The sequence below is a fragment of the Siniperca chuatsi genome, linkage group LG20 (assembly GCF_020085105.1).
Source record: "Siniperca chuatsi isolate FFG_IHB_CAS linkage group LG20, ASM2008510v1, whole genome shotgun sequence".
In the NCBI taxonomy this organism is placed as follows: Eukaryota; Metazoa; Chordata; class Actinopteri; order Centrarchiformes; family Sinipercidae; genus Siniperca; species Siniperca chuatsi.
The window spans coordinates 2931854-2949001 of record NC_058061.1 but is presented as its reverse complement, the minus strand read 5'-3'; the positions used below and the strand labels follow the sequence as shown (position 1 = coordinate 2949001).

General features: G+C 40.1%; 1 protein-coding gene and 1 long non-coding RNA gene across 3 annotated transcripts; one reads left to right on the top strand and one right to left on the bottom strand.

Annotated features, from left to right (window-relative positions):
• The first annotated feature begins 244 nt into the window (after positions 1-244).
• st6galnac (ST6 (alpha-N-acetyl-neuraminyl-2,3-beta-galactosyl-1,3)-N-acetylgalactosaminide alpha-2,6-sialyltransferase) lies at positions 245-13864 on the top strand. Of its 2 annotated transcripts, none has more exons than XM_044178461.1 (10): positions 245-899; positions 2098-2299; positions 6190-6511; positions 7797-7962; positions 8989-9163; positions 9627-9765; positions 9858-9961; positions 10899-10982; positions 11257-11356; positions 11803-13864. In XM_044178461.1, the coding sequence occupies exons 1-10, from the start codon at positions 800-802 to the stop codon at positions 11977-11979; spliced, it is 1569 nt and encodes a 522-aa protein (XP_044034396.1). In that variant the 5' UTR covers positions 245-799; the 3' UTR covers positions 11980-13864. The 2 variants fall into 2 exon arrangements, with proteins under 2 accessions (XP_044034396.1, XP_044034397.1); XM_044178462.1 differs by having other exon boundaries at positions 251-899; positions 1958-2299.
• On the bottom strand, positions 13672-16084 carry LOC122867539. Its single transcript, XR_006375945.1, has 2 exons — positions 15534-16084; positions 13672-14739 (listed from the first exon to the last, which is right to left on the bottom strand). It is a non-coding gene; the product is annotated as an uncharacterized LOC122867539 (long non-coding RNA).
• Positions 16085-17148: the final 1064 nt, after the last annotated feature.

Sequence of the window (17148 nt, the reverse complement as noted above, 5' to 3'; positions counted from 1 at the left end):
TAAACCAATTCTTAAACTGTTACTTGTAAATTGATATTTTTGCAACAATAATTCTCTAATTGCTTCCTTCCTCTTAGCTGCCTTTATGGAGACAAGTTAAAACCACCTCAGGGATGTTTCAGCCTATACATCTGGAATAATGTCCAGAGCTGACCCACTCCCCTTTTTTTTTTTTTCTTCCTCGCCCTCCAGCCAGCTCACTTCCTCCGGACTGCCAAAGCAACCGGTGGTGCGTACTGAAATGTGTCTCCCCTCTCAGGGTATTTTCTTTCTTTTCACAGAGGAACCGAACCCGGAGAGGCACACCGACTATTGACTCTCACTTGGCTTGGAGGGCCCAGCTGACTGACTGGCTGCTGGAGGGCTGGATGGATGGAGTGAATGGCTCTTGTGACTGTGGATGTGGAGAGAGTGAAGCGTCTTCCTGTCTTGATTTTTGAATGCTGTCAGCTGTGTGGCGGATGTTCAGGCTGTATGTTGCTGCTTGTCACCTGACAGCATCTGTGTGTATATACATTCATCCGTGTGTGTGTGTGTGTGTGTGTGTGTTTCTTCTCTTGTCTCCTGTTAGTGTGTTGTGATTCAGGGTCTCCGTACATTGTGAGCATAGCAGAGATCTTTAGAGCTGCCTGCTCATGTCTAACTTTATTGCAGCCTGGGGTGGGCTTTTTTCTCTTTCTCTCTCCCCTCCCGCATGCTCTGGAGTTGAGGGGGTTGACCAATTGCCAGCAGCTGTTGCTCATTTCACAATGGTCCCGCCCATACAGTGCGAGGCTGGCAGTGCAGCCCTCCACACTAGATGAGCAGCAGAGCTCCAAAGTTGGAACTAGGAATATGTCTACATTATAACCATCATGAAGGAAAGACTGAAACCACAGAACACAGACGATTTCCTACTGGTGAGAGAACATTAATTTTTGTTTATTTGATCTTTTTCTGTTAGATTTGAAGAGCTTTATTTCCGTTAGTCGGAAACAGACATATACATATAGAAGTAGAGTCCTCTGACTCTAAGAGGAAGAGCAACTGAGTCATGAGTTGTCACAGTCTGATGCATTTGTGTTTAGTTTCCCTCTTATATTTTGCTCTGACTCTTTGTCAGCCACATAGGAGATTATTTAATCACTTTTATGACATTTATTTAAAGTAGAAATCTCTGCTAAAACTACAAACTATTTTGTCTGGAAAAATACAAATTTCTGTTTTGGCTGGGTTTTTCTGTTATGGCTGTTATCGGAGACATGGGAGCTGAGTTTATCACTGGAACACTGCAACACATTCTTTCCATTCCCCATTTAGCCTCAGCCAGGAGTACATACTCACACAAGCCAGGGAAACTGTATCAGTCACATTGTCATTAGTGCTGTTATTATTTACCTTATTCACCCAGTTATTATGTGATCACTCTTGAGGATTTCTTGGGACTTAAGAAAACAGCTTGAGACTTGACTTGAGAGAAGTTTAGAGGGCAGATCTCAGTGCCTGGCCTCAGGCTGTGTTTATTACACTACTTACAAAGAGGTGAGAAGTGGAGAGGGCTGGTGCTCAGTGTGTATGCTAATGTCTTCAACTTCTGGTAAGACTTCTAGAGACTCACAACGCTCATTTGACCGCAACAGGATGGGGTGAATAAGAGGAAGTTTACTAACGGTATAGCTTTTCTGGCTTCCTGTATGTTGTCACCTATCAGCTGCAGCTGACTTGAGTTTTTTTTTTCTTCTGTCAGCTTGGGAAGAGCTGCCTAGAAGAGCAGAAAAGAGATTTATAAAAGCAGGAAGTAAAAGGATATGAGATTGTCAACATGCACTTTGTGTTCAGGGGCATGAGCAAAGGTTTCATTAAAAAGGGATTATTTGGGACTCGGTTGACACTGAAAGATAAAGGTTCCCCTTCCATCCTGAACCCTGAGTCTTTGCCGTCTTTCCAACTTTCTCTTTCTATCTCCCTCCCACTGTAGTTGTGCTGAGAGAAGCGCAGAGTGGAGCCCCACCATCACTGACACCCCGCCTTCCCTCCCCTGGTTGACCAGAAAAAGACAGAAAACTGTCTACGCCTGCCTTCTCAGCCACCATACTCTGCCTCCTCATGTTCCTTCAGGCGGAGCGGAGGCCAGGACGAGCACACACAGCCTGCCGGTCACACACACCTTGACTGGGATGGGGCTCCTGAGGAGGCCGGTGCTTGGCGTGTTGACCGTCAGCTTCCTGCTGTGTGTCTACATCCTGTATGGGCACCTGGAGAAGCTACTGAAACACTGGCACATACACACACAACCTGGCTTCACACTGGCAACGAGCAGGTGAGTGAAGCGACAAAACCTGCACTGACTTTGGGATTGCTTTTACAGACAGGGCAATAGGAAAGTCTGAGCTCTGACACATTTCATATGAAATGAAACAATGACTATGAGGTTGTTAGTCACATGACCTAAATCAAACTGATCATGTGTTTCACCTGCTGAAGACCAAACTAAAACCAAAAACAACAGCACAGGTCTGAGAGAGCACCAGCAGGGAAGATACAGTGTCTGCTGATGTCTGAGACTCCAGAAAGGCACTGACTGCAAAGGATCTGACACCAAATATTAAATATACCGACTTTATTTAAAAGCGTACTCCAGCGATTTAGCATTGTACTTCCATAAAGTTTGGGCACTTGCGAGTGACTGATAAAAAAAAGTCAAAATTAATGCAGCAGAGGCCAAAATATCCTGACTTTTAGTCCCTAGTATGAGCCACGCTCCTAGAACACTTCCCATAGTGCAACTTGATGGCATCTTTTCGTTATGCCGCATTCACATCATATGGGATGGATGGTAAAGAGTGAGCGTTCACGTCACCAGACTATTCAAGAAGGTTGTAGGATTGCAGAGTTGGTCGTGTGAGAGTTAAAGGGCCACTCCACATTCACTTCATCATGTGACTGTTTTTGATTGAAATATTACTAAATTCTGATTGGTGCAGGGAAGTATGCGACATCGCCTTTATCCAACTGAGCCCCGCCCACTTAAAACCGCTGAAGAGCTCAAACAAAAACACAAATAGGAAGAAAATGACTTGTTCATGTTGAACTCATCGTACCGGGTCTTATAGTCATTGTTTCATTTAAAAATCAAATGCACTTCAGCACAGAGTCAACACAACTAAACATGTTTCAGTGTCATAGTACTTTGACTGCACTGTGAATAGTATCCACATGTTGTTTCACAGACAGATGAGGAGACCATGCAGTTTTATCCAGCACTGAATTGCGGTCAGATTCAGCAGAAAAAGGGACAGGGTTGAAGGGTTAAACTCTTAGGACATGAGTGGTATGAAAAGTTCCATGGGTTTTTTTGTAACCAGCACTTATTCCCCCTCTATTTGTATCATTGTGGTTTCAACAAAGGAGCCACACAGCGCTCCGGCTGCACTAATGAAAAAAAGCCCCCGGAGTTATTTCACTGGAGGTGGTCTCTTACACGCTTATGTGAAACATAAGCTTTGTTGTAACGGGCAGCACTCCAGGTTTCAAAGCTAGCAGGTCCAGATAAGATGCATTAAGTCTTAGGGGGAAGAAATGGAAAAAAGATGGCTGTTTCTCAAAGGTCTGTTTCAGACACTAAATGGTAAGTTTGGGCATGTGGAGCTCGCAGGTCTTTCATTTTAAAAGCTGTGCTTTAATCTGAATGGCTGGGTAAAAATAACGTGAATGCCCTCTTCACTTCCCTGCTGTAGCTCCTTTTTATATAGGAAACCTCATGTTTTTTAATGGACTGTGGAGCCTTTTACATTTAAAAAATAAAATGAAATAGCTGCGACCCTATTGAGATACAATATTGTCAAAGCACTGTGTGAATATTGAAATGAACATACAGTATATTCAGGACTCTGTTAAGTGTCAGTATTAAATATACATTAAATAGTCAAGGAACAAAAGAACAAAGTGAAATCCTTGTAATATGTAACTTTTTTTTGTGGAAAAAATACTAGCAAAAATGGAAACAATAGGAGGAATTAAACATAACAAATGTGATTATTGTTTTTAATACTCTTTAATTTATCGTCATTTTTCATCCCCAAATAATCAAAGATAATAATATCTTTCTCTTTTACCCCACATACCTCAAAACAAAACACATCTAATCCCTTATTCATAAAGTAAATATACTTACTTCTTTATTTTATAAAAAAATAGGACGGGGAGCAACATGTGCATATGGTTAGTGACTTAGTTAGTTAGTGCTTTAGTTATATTTTAAATTTATTTCCTCTTTCTCTCTTCCTTTCTACAAACTCTTTAAAGGTTAAAAATGCGCTTTGTGCAGTTGAACCTTTGATCTTTGTTCAACATTTAACAACGTCCAGTTACACATTAATTCAGCTGCTTTATTACACTTGTGTCTCGTTATGGGGCTTTACGAGGTTTACTTACTGCTGAGATTGACATCATCAGCGTCGGGTGTGTCAGGCTGATAATGAAGAGCCAATCAGGGTAAAGCGAGCTTAACAGTCAAATCTGCTTTATCTGCACTGTGTGAGTGTGTTTTGAGTAGATTGTATTGACAGTGACGCCTACATAGCAACGCAAACTAACAACCCCACACGTGTTCACTTACTAGCTTTTTCCATAACTTTCAGCTGCATCTCTGCATCTCTCACCTGTTGTCACGTGATTGAAGTTCTGTACTTACTTAGGTCATGTGATGACAACTAAGCTATCTCCATGGCAACTGACTATGCCATCTGCTGAGGAAAAGATGCGATTGAAAGCTTTGGGGAAAAAAGCTACTACTGAAACGTTTAGTCGATTGATCGTTTAGTCGATCAACAGAAAATTAATGGCCAACAATTTTTATAATTGAACAATAATGTAAGCGATTTATTGTGAGGATTTGCCTCTTTTCTCTGTTTTTCAGAATCAGAATCAGAAATACTTTATTGATCCCCGAAGGGAAACTCTTTGTTACAGTAGCTCGCCTTTACGTCAGTGCACACAGGAGAAAGTACTAGCAAAAAATATAATACACTATAAAACACTATAAAAACAGGTCAGAAACTATATTAAGTACCAGGTGGGTATAATTAATTTTCTCTATTTTATATGATGGTGAATTTAATATCTTTGAGTTTTAGGCTGTTGGTCGGACGAAACATGAAATCTGAAGACAGCAGCTTGGGCTGGGGGAGACATGTTTTCTGACATCTTTTAATTGATTAATTGTAAAATACAATGAACAGATTTATTGATAATGGAAAAAAAAATATCGGTAGTCGCAGCCATAGTCAAGAATGAACTTTTACACCCCACAACTGCCATCAGATTCAGATTTTGAGTGACTTCACCCTTTTCCATCAAGATCCCATGCACCTAAAACCAGTGAGAATTCACTCCATCGCTTCGAGTAAGAAGCTGATAGAACAGAGAAGAGATATTGAGCGCCTTGAAGCCTTTTATAGCTGAGGCAAAATGCAGCCTCCACCCTGTTCGTCATGACTGTAATATGTTTTCCATGTTATGTAGTGTGCTGTCATAAATCAACTTTTTTTACATAAACTTCAGAGCCTCCCAGTTTCACATATATAATGAATGTGTTATTGTGTGGAAAGTTGAACTTAATTAAAGGGTTGGTTCACCAAAATTACAAAAAACATATTTTCTCACTTACCCCCTAGTGGTTTTTTTAGCCAAAGACACATTCTGTCAACAGTTTTCTTAAAAACAGTTCCTACAAAACCTGTATTTCTTTTAGAAAGCACTTAAACGGATGATACCGTGTTCAGTGGATTATCCAGAGTAACAGGGACACTGTCTCTTAGCATAAAGACTGGAAATGGCTAACCTGCCCAAAAATAATCTGCCTACCAGCACCTCTAAATCTCACTAATTTAACACGTTATATCTCTTTGTGTGGGGATTAGACAAACAAGATATGACGTGTTAATTACTCAGCTTTTGAGGTGCTGGTAGGCGGATACCTTCAGACAGAGCCAGGCTAGCTGTTCCCCCATTTTCAGTCTTTATGCTAAGCTAAGCTAACTGGCTGCTGGCTCCAGCTACAAATTTAATGGACAGTTATGAGCGTAGTATCAATCTTCTCATCTAACCCTCATCAGGAAAGCAAATAAGCATATTTCCAGAGAGAGAGAGGATTTATTTCCAGCAGTGACTTGCCGGGCTCACCGCCAAATCTTGTTCTGTCTTCCACAGCGGCTCACGAGACTCCGAGGAGCCTCGTGCCCCGTGCACCCATCCGCCCCCTGCCTGCACCTTTCAGCCAGAACTCACCATTCTGCATGAACACACACGTGCCACGCAGACGCCAACTATAAAGACTCAAACATCCACAGCAGCAGAGAACATTGTCCTGGCCACCATAAAGTCCAGTTCCAGGTCTCATGGCGTAGATAAGACCAGGACCAGCACCAAAGGCCCCACACTGAAGCCTCAGCAGCCCACACAGGCAGCCAGGCCAACAGAGCCTCCCTTCATCGGAGACACTTACATGAGTGAAGACATCCCACCACAAACAGTGAGTTCTACCTGTGCAGGCCTCTAAAAATGAAAGCCCCAATGGCTAGAATGTTTATGTGATTAAGGCACCTTTCAAAGTCATATTTTTTGTTTCTGTTTTTCAATACTTTCTGACTTCCTGTCTGTGGCTCTCAGCCCCAAGTCCACTGGTTCCTACTGTAGATAGAAATCTTTCAGATTAGCTCAAAAATATATTGTTTCTTTTATTTATTTATTTTTTTTAAAGGCACAGTGATTTCTTTAAACAGCTGGTCACTGTCGTTTTTAGCAAACATTACTCAAACAGGAGGAAATAGTGCATTTGGTGGGGACTGTGTGCATGGTAATGAAGGAACATGTGGCTCTGATGTGTTTTTAATAGTTTTTGGATGACAATGGAGCTCTGTGGCTCAGAGGAAGAAGATACATCAGGCTTTGAATTGTTGGTCGGATCAATTCATTGTTAGTTTTGGTCTTTTTTATGGGATTTGTTGACCATAAATAAAATATTAAATATCACCAGTCTTATCCTTTTTATAGAATTAATGGCAACAACCAATAGAGTAATTGAAAAGAGTAAACATTCATTATGGTGGGAAAGACGCTGTGTTTACACAAACCAACAGGTAGTGAAAGTTGTAATTAGTACCATGTATACTTGTGATGTGTGTCATGTGATCTGGTGTAGCTTATCTGTGGAGCATCAGAACACACACTTCTGGTTTTCGTCAGGCTGGAGATGCTGTCATAGGGTGGCTGCCACAGTTGTACTGGGTGGGTCTGTCTTCCCAGTAAATGTTTCAGAGAGTCATGGCTCCTACAGCCTGGCTCTGTTTCTCCAACTCCCCATTCCCTGAATGTGTCATCAGCACTGAATCACTTTGTTGAGTTGTCAGATGTTCCACCGAGGGAGACGAGATGAGAAAACACACAACATAAAATGAAATCATTACTCAGATCTGCCTCAAAGCCTCATGGGAGTGATCACAGGGTTTCGGAAGAGTTTAATGAAATAATGCATCCATATGGTGAATCACTGTCTTTTTCATGTGAATCTCCTGCCATGCACACACTGTACTTTTGTACGATCCAGCTTTTAAAGTAAAGACTACCAACTTAGCTAAGCTGCACTTTAGGTTTTGAGCTGCACACAGATTGAATCAATAATTGATTCCACAGAGAACCAGGGGCAGATAACACAATTAACAACCATCTGTTCACGTGATTGCATGTGTGGAACCTTTCCATGCTTCCCTGTCCGCCCGCATGCTGTGCAACAAGGTTGTGTTATCTGCTTCCCTCAGGACTGCCCAGACGGTATCCGAAGTCAGGTCACAAAAACTGAATTTGGTGGCCGATTTCTGCAACACATTCCAGTCCTGCAGTGGGCCAAACACGTCACTCGTGAACAGCACCAGCGTCTAAGCCGGTACCCAGGAGCACATGGCTGGGGGGGGGTCGATTTCAAGAGTGAGTTTTTCTTGTTCCTATATATTTTTTTCTTTTTTTTTGGTATTTTTATATGTTTATTTCATTATTTTCCCTGTTTCCATATTTATTTTATAATGTTTCTATTTTTCTCTTTGATTTATTATGTATTTAGTTTATTCATTTTTCTTTCTTTCATTTTATTAGATTTTTGTTTTTCCCATACTTTTTTTTTTTTAATAAATTTCCAGTGTGGTATTTATGTATATTGTTTTAATGACATTTTCACCTGTATTGATTGCCTAATCACTACACAAACTCTGTGTGTGTGTGTGTGTGTGTGTGTGTGTGTGTAAGTGCTGAGCGCAACACATTTGCAGTTAATCAAATTGCTAAAAACTACAGCTGGGGCCCGGACCTCGTAGAGTCTGGGGCCCCATGGCAGTTACCCACTTTGCCCATTTGGTAATTCAGTTTGGTAATATGTGTATTTGCTCTAAATTTGTTATTGGTTAGAAAATTATTGTATCCAGATCTGGATCTGCATCAAAGCAATTTTTGAATTAAGTGCAGATTTTCATATTGACATCACAGAGAAAACTACAATTAGCAGAGCACAGGAGTTTCCCTGTGTAAAAACTCACACACCAAGTGTTTTTTTACAGCAAATATAATTCAAAGTACATTCACACTAGAATTGTTGTGTAGATACCGAAGGCAAACTGTGTACTCTTTGATTTGTTATCTATATACAGACAGAAGATGCAAAGTATGGATAATTTGATTGAGGACATGTGGGCCTCATCACAGTTAAGATGCTTATCGTGTTGAGATAATGGTAGCTTCCTCTCTGTGTGCCCACACATGAAGCCTCGGGGGGGTTTCTTTCTTTCAGACCAATCACAAGTAACTGAATCTGTGGGCGGATGCAATTACATGGGCACAAAAAAAATCAGTGGTTCAGCAACTAAATCTTTTTCTCGTGATTCAAGGATTTTTGTATAAATGTTTTTTAGATTGTGTTAAATAAATCTCATCCAGATTAATTCTGTTTTTCTGTGTCAACAGCACTGGTGGAAACTCTGTCTGTCCTCAACTCGTCTGCTAACTGGCAAATGTTGGACGACTGGAAGGATCGCAGCAATAAATCAGAGTGTATCCGCTGTGCCGTGGTGGGGAACGGTGGGATACTGAAGGATTCAAAGAAAGGGAAAGAGATCGACAGTCATCACTATGTTTTCAGGTAGATACTGACTCCCTTGTTATAAATGCCCCTACATCCTAAAGTTTGTTTTTGTGTCCCCTGAATTTGTAATTTTCAGAATCACAAAATGTGTTATGTTATAAGCCACTAAATCCCAAAATATTGAAAGTGAGTTCCAAAATCTGAATGTGCAAGTAAAAAAATAAATAAAAACACAACTTAAAAATACAGGCACTGATTTTGTTAGAACACCCCAAAATCACAAAAGCCTTTAAAGTCTTTAAATAGTTAAATTCTGTGTACAATATGAACAGACTTTACATTTTCAGTTGGTTTGGGGCTGAGGGGCCCTAAACAGCTGCTCAGGCTGGCTCTGGTCTGGGGTTTGTCAAAAGGCAGTTTGGCAATAAAGCAAAATCAATAGCAAGTGGTCCTTCAGTCAGGCTGGTGTGTCATTATGTTTGTGTGTTTTCTTCTGTTTGTGGACGCTTGTGATCTTCAGGACCAATGGGGTAATCATTAAGGGCTTTGAGCAGGACGTGGGCTCTCGGACCACCCACTACACGTTCTCCACCAATACTCTGATGAACTCCATGAATAGCTACGCAGGCGTTGGGTATAGAGGACCCCCTCTGTCAAAGGTAAGGGCCAAAAATTAAAAGTCTTTCCTAAAATGCTAAAATCGTTACATAAAAGAATCTGAGTCACGTGACGCTCTGCTGCTCTCCAACAGGAAACACGATACGTTTTTCTGCCAGATCACGACCGTGATTACCTGCTGATGAAGGCTGCAGCGACACACACTGCAGTAGAGAGCGGGCGTGAGCGGGGCAAAGAGTAAGCAACACTTACAGGCTGTCATAATGATGATGCACATTGACTCATGATACTGTTCTTGTTATGTTCTTACTTTTTTTATTCCTCTAGTTGTTCTTCTGTACATCATCTTCATATGTTCAGCTAGAAACTCCATACAAACAGTTCCCAACTCGCACTTCATTTTTATCATCATATCATTATTCATGGTGCCCAGAGGATGAGCCCTACTGACTTTGGTGAGACCTTTCCTCTAGTGCCACCATGAGGTTGACATTTGTGGTTCAGAGTAAAATCTCTCAACAACTACTGGATGGGTTGTCATGAAATTAGCGCCATTATCAGGTCAAATTATTAATCTGTCCAATACTTTGATTTATGTCTGAATACCTGCAAAATGAATAACATTCCCAGCATCTGCATGTTTCATTGTCTATGTGAGCATGTTAGCATGCTGAGATAGCATTTAGCTCAAAGCAAAGATAGCTGCTTTTTTCAGATGTTTTCACTTTTCATAACAGATGTATGAATGTGCAGTGGTAGGAAGTAACACACTTCAGTAAATAGTAAATTAAGCACATTTACCCAAGTACTGAAGTAGCTACAATGTTATGATATTTGTACTACTTGAGTATTTCCATGTTATGCTATATTATACTTACTCCATTACATTTCAGAGGGAAATGTATACAGCCAGTGGAGACAGGTGTTTTTCTCACTCTATGGGCTTATGCATTTCAAACCTCACAGTGGCACACTCACTGTCTAATCTTTACCGCTTCCATATTCACACAAGTGTTGAAATGTGGCTATCTAGAGAAAGGAGTCACTATGCTAACCCTAGCATGTACAGTAAATATTTACATTCAGATTCAATTTGTTATTGTACAGCACATGGCAAAGACTTCTTATCCAACAGTTTTATTTTCTGAGTAGTAATGTCATATTTTCTCCACAGTCCAACCAAGTACTTTGGAGAGGACGTGTCAGCAGAAAAGTTGAAGATGTACCACCCTGATTTCATCCGTTACGTTAGAAACAGGTGAGCGAATTATCTGCTGAGCAGGTGAACAGCATGAAAGCAGGGCTCACATTTCAAATAGCTGAAATGAGATAAAAAGAGGACCAGAGCGTGCTGCTGTGGCAAGTTCCCACACAGGGACACAGGGCAAAAGAGGTATTTATGTGTGTGTAGCTTTCACATCCTCTATGTCCACTTTTACCTAATTTAAGCTTCAGTGTCCCTGAAACCACTTGACACTACAGAGTTATATATGTTATGTTGTAAAATACTTTTTTTTTTGTTGTTGTTTCAGATTCCTTCGTTCTAATATTCTGAAAACCAGATATAAGGACATTTACCGTCCGTCAACAGGAGCTGTGATGCTGTTGGCTGCTCTGCACACCTGCAACAAGGTGGTATTTATTATTACTGTACTGCATTTTCCTGTCAGTCAGCTGTTTATTTATTATGGGACAAAGCTGCACTTGCCTGATAGTATGAGAATGTTTTGACTCTGAGCAGCTGGCCTTGTAAATGCACATATGTCTGACACCGTGTAGCCTTGGTGCTGATAGTGACTCACTCAAACCACAGTTCTGTAGAATATGAAATTGTCCTTTGCCGTGCCAACTGTATGATTTATTTATCCGATCACTGACAGATTCCCCTGAAATCCAAAGCATGTCATCACTGTCAAAACCTGTTTTTCAGCCTGTCTGTGGTAGCAATGAGGGGGTCAAGTTGAAACATGAAATAAAAGAGCTCATAAAAGCTGCAATCTGTTTAGATTTTTAGGCAATCAGATGACAGAATTAGTTTCATACTCTGACTGGCTTTTGTGTTTCCTTTGTTGATGAAGGTGAGTGCGTACGGCTTCATGACCCCAGACTTTAAGAACTACTCTGACCACTACTACGACAGCAAATATCACCCAGTGGGCTTCTACGTCAACCACGACCTGCAGATGGAAACAACTCTGTGGCAGCAGCTGCACCAGGCGGGCCTCATACAACTCTACATGCACAAACAAATTTAGGTAGACCAGAAATGACGTCATCCTGTCTGCACACGAGTTACCAGCATGGTAACGAGGGGTTCAAAAATGGAATGACTGCTGCTGTGATTGTCCAGGATGATGATTTAATTTTATTTATCAAAAAAGTATTTGAAAGCATGTTTTTGGTGATTTGCGGGTCAAAATAGGTTCAGACATCTGGGTTAAAACCAGACTAAATTTGGTTAAAAAGATTTTGGTCAATGCTGGTCAGTCGGTGGTCACTATGATTCAGACTGAAATATTTCGAGAGTAACGAGTGTGAACGCTGTGCCCATTCTGCTGACATTGTGTGAATGCAGCATTAGCTAAAAGCACCGCAGTGCCTTAATACAGCTGAGGGAGGGCGTGGTCAGTTTGTTTGAGCTTGTCCCCATAATCGTCTTCTCGTTTCTCTCACTTGTGTCTTAGTCCCTCACATTTAGGGTGCAATTAAGAGATACAAAGAAGGAGGGACTGAAGGAAAGAACATGTTTTGGGAAATGAGTCAACCTGCTCTCAAGCGTTGTCAGGGGGCTTGAAATGGTTCTGTCGTATTTTACTGCCCCAGAGTTTTTATTTGAACAGATAATGTGATGTACTGTCTAAGATGAGGGCACAAAATTATCACTATAAGTTTTCTATGGTTATTTTTTATGACTGCAGAGAATCAAGAACAAACTTAAACTTGAATTCACATTCAAGCCTCACAGAGCTGCTAGCGTGGCTGTCATCGACAAGGTCACATACAACAACATTTAAAGGGCGACATTTCAAAGTGTAGTCACAAGCTGCTACAAACTGAAATGGTGATTGAAGTGTTGTTGAAACAAGAGTTACCCTTCACCCAAATTTAGCCTCGTTGACTTGTTTTGACCTGCAAATCACTAAAACCATGTTTTCTGGGATGACTTTAGAGCGTATCATACAATCCGTCTCTTGCTGCTAACGTGGAGTTTCTTGTTAGTGTAATACAGTGTGTTGAGGGACAAGACTGCAATTGAGTTGGCCACTTGCTTAAAATATCCCGTCTCCCCGCCCTAAATAGACAATCAGAGCACTGCAGGCAGTGGCCAAGGTCTATTCTGACATTTACTCAGATTAGGTTCTCTCTGAGTCTGTCTGTGTATATTTTAATGTGGAAGCCAACAAAAGAACCCACTGAGTGTGAATATAAAGCTCAGTGGTACAAGTACTTGAACCTGAAAGATTATTTAGTTTAAGGGATGTGACTTATTTTTTCTTTGATCTTACATTCTTTAAGCATGCAAGTGTACTTTTTCTTTTACAAGGTGCCTCACTGTGATGATAAGGACACTGTGTGAAGGACTTTCAGTGCCTTTTAATGTGAATCAGTAGTTTGGATGAAGCATTATGACAGAGGTAGAAATTTCTGAGGTGATTCAGGACGTTTCCACAACAAAAATGACGAAGTCATTGACCTTTTCACCCCGTTTGGATTTTGGGATGTTTGCCGAGGACTGGTCTTGTGTAATCTGCTTGTTCAGCTGCCACACCTGGACTGCTCTCTGAACTGTGACAATGAAGGATCAAAATTCATTAAGATTTATTGTTGCCAATCATCTCAAACTGGACTGAGGCATCACATCCTCAATAACACTAATAATATTGTCTGCATGATTAAACAAATAAGATTTATTGTACTGAGAAAAGAAACCAAAGAGACAAATCAGGGAATATGTGTATTTAAAATTTATTTTTTGTATAATATCGAATCAATACATATTCAAACAAAGTGGTCCAGTCATCTGAAATACTGGATCATATTTTTACAAAGTGTAACAGAGGAAGGGGAGACCTTTTATAGTGCAATTTCTGACTCTGATTTTGACCGTTTTAAAATATAAAATGTATAAAAGGAAACAGATTTTTATGTGTGTGTTGTGATTCTTTCTTGATTAGTCACTGAAACTTATAGGTCCCATAGTTTTGTATAATTTATCAGAAAGTAATTGATATGTAAATGTGAATTCCTGGGAAGATTCCTGGAAAACACTGTGCAAAATTAGTCAGTTCAGTATGCAAAAATGTGAAATTTGTCTACAGGCAATTTACCATTCAGTATGTATGGAGAATAAAGTTTCCAATACTAAATAATAATGAATGATAAATGATTTCAGTTTAAATGGAGCAGATGCTTCTAAGGAAACTCTTCTAGAGATCAACAACCTCTTATAAACTCAGCACAACTAACCAAACTCAAATATCTGTCTTAAAACTTTATATCCATTTTCATGTCATTTGTGCCATTACATAATTTTTTCCAGGAAATGTGCAAGGAAATGTCCAATAGGAAATAGGAACACAGACTGTCATTCCTGAATTTATGTTTGTGTTTCTGTTAAAGCAGGGTGCTGCCTTAGTGGGAAGTGAGAGTATATTCAGACGGCAGCTGTGTGCTAACATCTCCTCTATAATTTTAGCAGACAAACACACTGAGATTACCAGTTAATCATTAGTTTTGGACACAAGGGGGTCAGACAATGAAGTAACCATGTTTTAAACAACTTTAGTTTTCCATGAATCATATTTTTTTGTTCCTTTTTTTTATTTAGCAAACTGTTCTGATAACAGTCCTCAAAAGGAGGAAGAGCATTCTTTAGGGAGGGTAGATCTGGTATGCAGGGCCTCTCCGTCTTCCGCTCCTCCTTTCTTTCACACTCTCTCTGTAGTAACACTGGAGCTCAGCTTAACCACGTGACCTCTTAGGTTTCTTCTCCATCTTCCCCATGTCTGAGAACTCTGCGAGGCAGGGAGGGAGACACATTGAGCCAGATGTGCATTGAGTGGTATGGTCGGGGAGGGGGCAGCATTAGGGAATTACTGAAGCCATGAGTCAGGCTTTTCAGCACTGCCAAAATGTCTGGCAGCAGGACGTTGCAATTACATAGAGCAGTTGGTAGAGTGCAGCCACCAGCCTGCAAGACCAGGCTTTTCAGGCTGGAATATAAACAGAGGCATGTGGGAATGGGGACAGATTCTCAATTTGCATGATGTTTTGCATCAAAGCAGGTGCAAAGCAAACCAATGGATGATGCTGAAGGTGTGGATACTATTTAAACTTCTTCATGAGCTCAATGAAGATGTTTTTTGTTCCACAATGAGGAGATTAAAACATTTGAATTATTGATTTGTAGTGTAAAATCTTGGGAAAATAAATAAGTTAATTTTGGTTCTTGTCACTGTGATAATAATTGCGGGCTCTTATTCATTCCTACTTCTAACAGCTACAACACAGCTGCAGCATGTGTTTGCATTATGATCATAGTGCATTTGCATCATGCTGAGCTCATCCTTATCAGAGCCTTTTTTTTAATGTTGAACAAGGTATACATAAAGAAACACAGCAGAGAAAGCAGCTTCCACGTCTGCATCTCTATTCTTGATGCAAAAAGTTAATATATGATCCAGCTTTGTGAAAGCTAAGGGCAGCGACCTGCTGCAGTTAGTAACATAAAGAGTTACTAAATGCTGACCCTTAGTGGTGATAACAGGTCAGTGCACCAGAGAGGGCAAAATGTGAAAAAGGCCCTCACCTCTGTAGTCGGTGCCTCGTCTCCATCAGCACATAAAGCTTTGGTTCTGGCCTCCACCTCCTCCTCAGAGAGGGCAGCCACCTGTGAACTAAGAAGTTCTGAACAGCCTGAATGTTATATTTAGTTACTGGATTGCTTGGATTTTGAGTGCAAGACGACTTTTAATAATAGCAATAACATTCAAATCGCACTTTTAAAAACAAAATTGCACAGTTATTTACAAAGTACACAAAAACAAAGAATTAAAGGCTAGGGCTGGTGTAATTTTACATCTTTCTTAACGTCAACAAATCTCATAAAAAGAGTTAGCCCATCTCTAACCGGTCTGTGGCATTCAGCCTGCTGGTTCCTACTGACATTTTTAAATGAATCACTAGGTACCAGTATAATAATCAGTAGGAATATGCTTCAATCAAATCATGGGAATTTGTTGAGGACTATTTTCATTACTTGTTGCTCTGTGTCAGAATAAACTATAGTGTGTGTGTTCATGGTGATGAAGGAACATGTCACCCAGTGCAACAGTGCGGCTCACTGATGTGTTTTTAATAGTTTTTGGACAACAGTGGAGGAAGAAGATCCATCAGGCTTTGATACACACAATACTTGTTCGTATATTTATAGTTGGTTTGGGTCTTTTTGTGGGATTTGTTGACAATAAGCAAAATATAGAATATAATCAGCCTAATCCAGTCAAATAACAGAATGACACATTGACCATAACTATCGCCCCTTTTAGCAAGCATGGATCACCTGCATTAACATAACATGCCAACAGGAATCAATGCGATTACGTCTACATAAAAAATAGTGTGGAGTTCCTTTTCAAAGTTGTTTAAATAATCTTATGCCACACTGTCTGCTAGTTAGTTTATCTTGCTAACTGAACATGTAATGACAGGATCATGACCTAGCAACGGCAGCAAATATTGCTTGGAGAAACTTTTGGAGAAAAAACTTCTGTCATTGTGTATATGTCGAAACTACTAATGCTTAAGCTTTGGTGAAACAGTGACTAGATGCGGCCGCTGAAGAGAGAAATTTTAACCCAAGCATTGAAAAATCCCAAAAGAAATTAAATTCATGGTTACAAAGAGAATCTTACTCTCCAAAGCTGAGGGCATATCCAGACTTTCTTATGTGGCTTTGTTTCTGGATGTTTATAGCGTATTATCCAAAAGAAGCGACAATATGTTTTGTGTGGAAAAATGAAAGTCAAACAAAATGAACATAATTCATTGTGGGCGTGTGAATTTTCTGGACTTCAGAACTCTAAACATTACATAAAAATTAATTGGCTCAGACAATTTATTAATAACCCATCTTCTTTATGGAATTCATTAGTTCTATATGGTTTTTTTCCTAAATTGGTGGCTTGGAATTTCTTTTATTTTACAATTATAATATTACTAAAATCGCGATCAAATTGTCAAACTTTCATGAGCAGATGCTTTTGGCTTGGTCTCTCGTGTTTAAGCATAACTTCTCACCGCACAGATATTACATTTGGAATAATAAGGGCATTCTCTACAAAACCAAATCTTTGTTTTTTGAAAATTGGTTCAAATATAACATCCTACTTGTTGGTCCACCATTTCTCTCAAATTGTAGGCTG